Here is a 2947-nt window from a genome sequence, read left to right as displayed (position 1 = left end):
CGGCGCATACAACCGCAATTTTTAATAAAGTACAAAGCCGCAACAAGGTCCTCAAGTCGCCAGCCGGCAACATACGAGGCAATTGTGTGGTCGCCAGGGACTAGTAGGACGCAGTGGAAAACACATCACCCCGGACAGGGACCGGATGCCTTCTGTATACCTATTCTCAAACCAGTTAGCGACAATATTCGGATCGCTATCGCAAGTAGCTGAAGTATGTTATGAATGCCGCGAGGTTACGATAGCGATACGATATTTGTCGCAAATTCGATTGAGAATAGCCCCACTGATGTCGCCACAACATCACCTACCCGACGATGCTCATATGCTCCCTATTAAGGCGCTTACACAATTCTCTGCAAGCAATTCTTAGTAGGGTGTCATCGACGCAGGCACCCGAACAGACACTTGCTTGCGGAAGAACCCTCGCCACGGCACGTCGGAAGGCATCTATATGAACTGACGGGCGAAGTCCAGAATATAGCTGTGTAACTTCATACCCAGAATAACGACTCTACTCCATTGCACTCCATTATTAGGTTATTGGTAATATAGAAAGATGTTTGTTATACCTAAAATTAGTTAGAGAACTAAGAAAAAAACCACATCGGACATTTTTCGTATGCTATATTTTATTTCTAAATAAAGGATTCACTTAAAATTCTAATATTTAATTCATCATTGAACGATGCGGATATTAACGGGCATCGAAAACAACCACTGAAAGAAAAATATATAAAATTAAATTTAGAGTGATATCGTTGAATTGATTTTAAATAAAGATTAAATTAATTATTTGCAAACAGTCTGATTTCCGTATAAATCTAAACTTTTATATTACTTTGTCTACGCGAAACACGGTACCAATACAAGTTTGTGTGTACCTGCACTTCAGTAAAAGGTGGCTTCGCAGAGAGTTCACTCACATATCGTCCCCGTATGCCAAAATCATGAATGTGTAAACAAAAGATTTTTTAACGAGACTTAACTCAACATTCTTGTAACTGACATTGTAGGGTATGTGGTTTCCGTGTACGCATGGTATTCTGGGTTTTGGTATAACATGAACATCCAAGGGTTAATCAAGTCAACCCAATAAATTACAAATTTGTAAATTTGCACAGTCATGCTTCTGGCATAAGGGTGAAGATATGGCTATTAACTTTGTGAATTGTTAATTTCGAGTAGACTCTCTATTAAGAAAAAAGTCGTAAGTGCTTAGAAATTACCCACTTTCGATTTGTACGAAAACAACAATTACGCTCTATTATTATAATTAAGATTTGCATATTTGATAATACATACTTTTAATGAAATAAATGGTATACTTACAGCGCTTTGTACGCTTCTTGTACATGATGCGGTAGCCACATTCACGACAACGTATGGGATCACGCGGACGCATCTCGTTTTCATGATGACACTCTGTATGCGATAAGATAAAAAAAGAGTAATGCAATAATTTTTATAAAAAAATTTTGGAAATCTGTATAAAGAACATTTCGTTTATTTGCATTCGCGTTCGATGCATATTTTAATGCAGTTAAGCAAAAGATACAGCTATACGGAAAATCAAAAACTTTTTTGGTACTTGTAGCTAACTTTTTATAGATTCTTTCTGATTTGACCACTCTTATGGGTCTGTCAATCAGATACTGGAAAGCGTATGAAGCACTGCTAATCTGAAACGCAGCTACACGATATTCAGCGAAAGAACGATGCTGCTGGCGTATGCGTATATCAACACTGTCGGACTAAACGATCGACCCGCTGATGGGCATGGAAAAGCGCTCAAAATGGAAATACACCTATCTATCATTGGTAGAAATTCGTTTTCTTCATTAAATAAATCTACAATTTCAACATATTTCAAATCTTCTTCGGACAAGTTCTTTTTCCCTTTCTTACATACACAAATTGTACCAGAGAATGAGTTCACTGCCCATAACTAGATCATAAATCTGTTGAAAATGCTTCGCGCTCTTTTGTACCTTTTCTCTGGAACATTTAAGCTCTAACCAGAATTACTGCGGACGACGGTGAAGCGGTTGCCGGTAAGTGAACATCTGAACAGTTGACGCAGTGAAATCCGTCAGACTAAACACAAGTGCTGAAAATTATCATTCAAATTAAATATTTTTTTCGGTACGTGCATGTACATATGTAGATTTTCTGGAAGAAAAAAAAGTATGAAAACATTGGCAACTTGTGCAAATAAGAAAAATTACTACAATCAACATTGTGCCGTCCACGATGGTCAGCAAAAATATAAATACATTTAAATCAACCGAAAAACGTCGGTTTTAAAAACGCTGCCATATGCCTTTGAGTTTTCGTTTTCACAGCGGTTAACCGTCGACCGCTTGTCGTCGTCCGCTGCAATACTGGGTAGAGCTTTAATCGAATACAATGGGTACAATCCAGACAGCGAAACAGCTCGAGTATTTTCATTGTAAAAGCGTAGTTGTAAAGATGCCGTTAGTGAATCCAGATACGATTTTATTATAGACCAGTACTCATTTTCATTGATCGATGGGGGCTACTTCTGTGTGTTTGTTTACCTGCCAACCGTTGTAGGGAAATTTCTACTCCTAGATCGGCTGTAATCATAGGAAATTTTTTAATTTACTCCATAGTGACTTTTTGTACTTTTGGGATCGTTCTTAACCATCGCCAAAATATTTTCAATATGCTGACTATGTAGTGGCGATGAGGTTTAGTTATTGTCTTCATTTGTAAAATGTGTTCTTCTGTAAGTTCCAGCAACGTTGAATATTTAGCAATTGTCATTAAAGCATAGATGAACATCCGCAAAGATGTTGCCTCTACAACAACAACAACAACCGCCTTGTTATAGCAGCACACAATTGATACGAAGATTTTCTTGTGAAAGTTTCCCTAAATTTACAACTTTTCTATAACTTCCACCACTTCTGGAAATTTTTTT

The 2947-nt window shown here is 37.5% G+C and overlaps 1 protein-coding gene across 1 annotated transcript; it reads right to left on the bottom strand.

Moving 5' to 3' along the window:
- Window positions 1-610: 610 nt before the first annotated feature.
- On the bottom strand, window positions 611-1425 carry LOC118757386 (DNA-directed RNA polymerases I, II, and III subunit RPABC4-like; the record flags this gene model as incomplete). The annotated part of the gene is given in 2 exon segments (XM_036492102.1): window positions 611-720; window positions 1333-1425. Coding segments are annotated over 2 exon segments (116 nt in total), but the record flags the coding sequence as incomplete, so codon positions are not given.
- Window positions 1426-2947: the final 1522 nt, after the last annotated feature.

Source organism: Rhagoletis pomonella, unplaced genomic scaffold (assembly GCF_013731165.1).
Source record: "Rhagoletis pomonella isolate Grant_MI unplaced genomic scaffold, Rhpom_1.0 Rhpom_scaffold_17258, whole genome shotgun sequence".
NCBI lineage: Eukaryota > Metazoa > Arthropoda > Insecta > Diptera > Tephritidae > Rhagoletis > Rhagoletis pomonella.
This window is presented reverse-complemented; position numbering and strand designations above follow the sequence as displayed.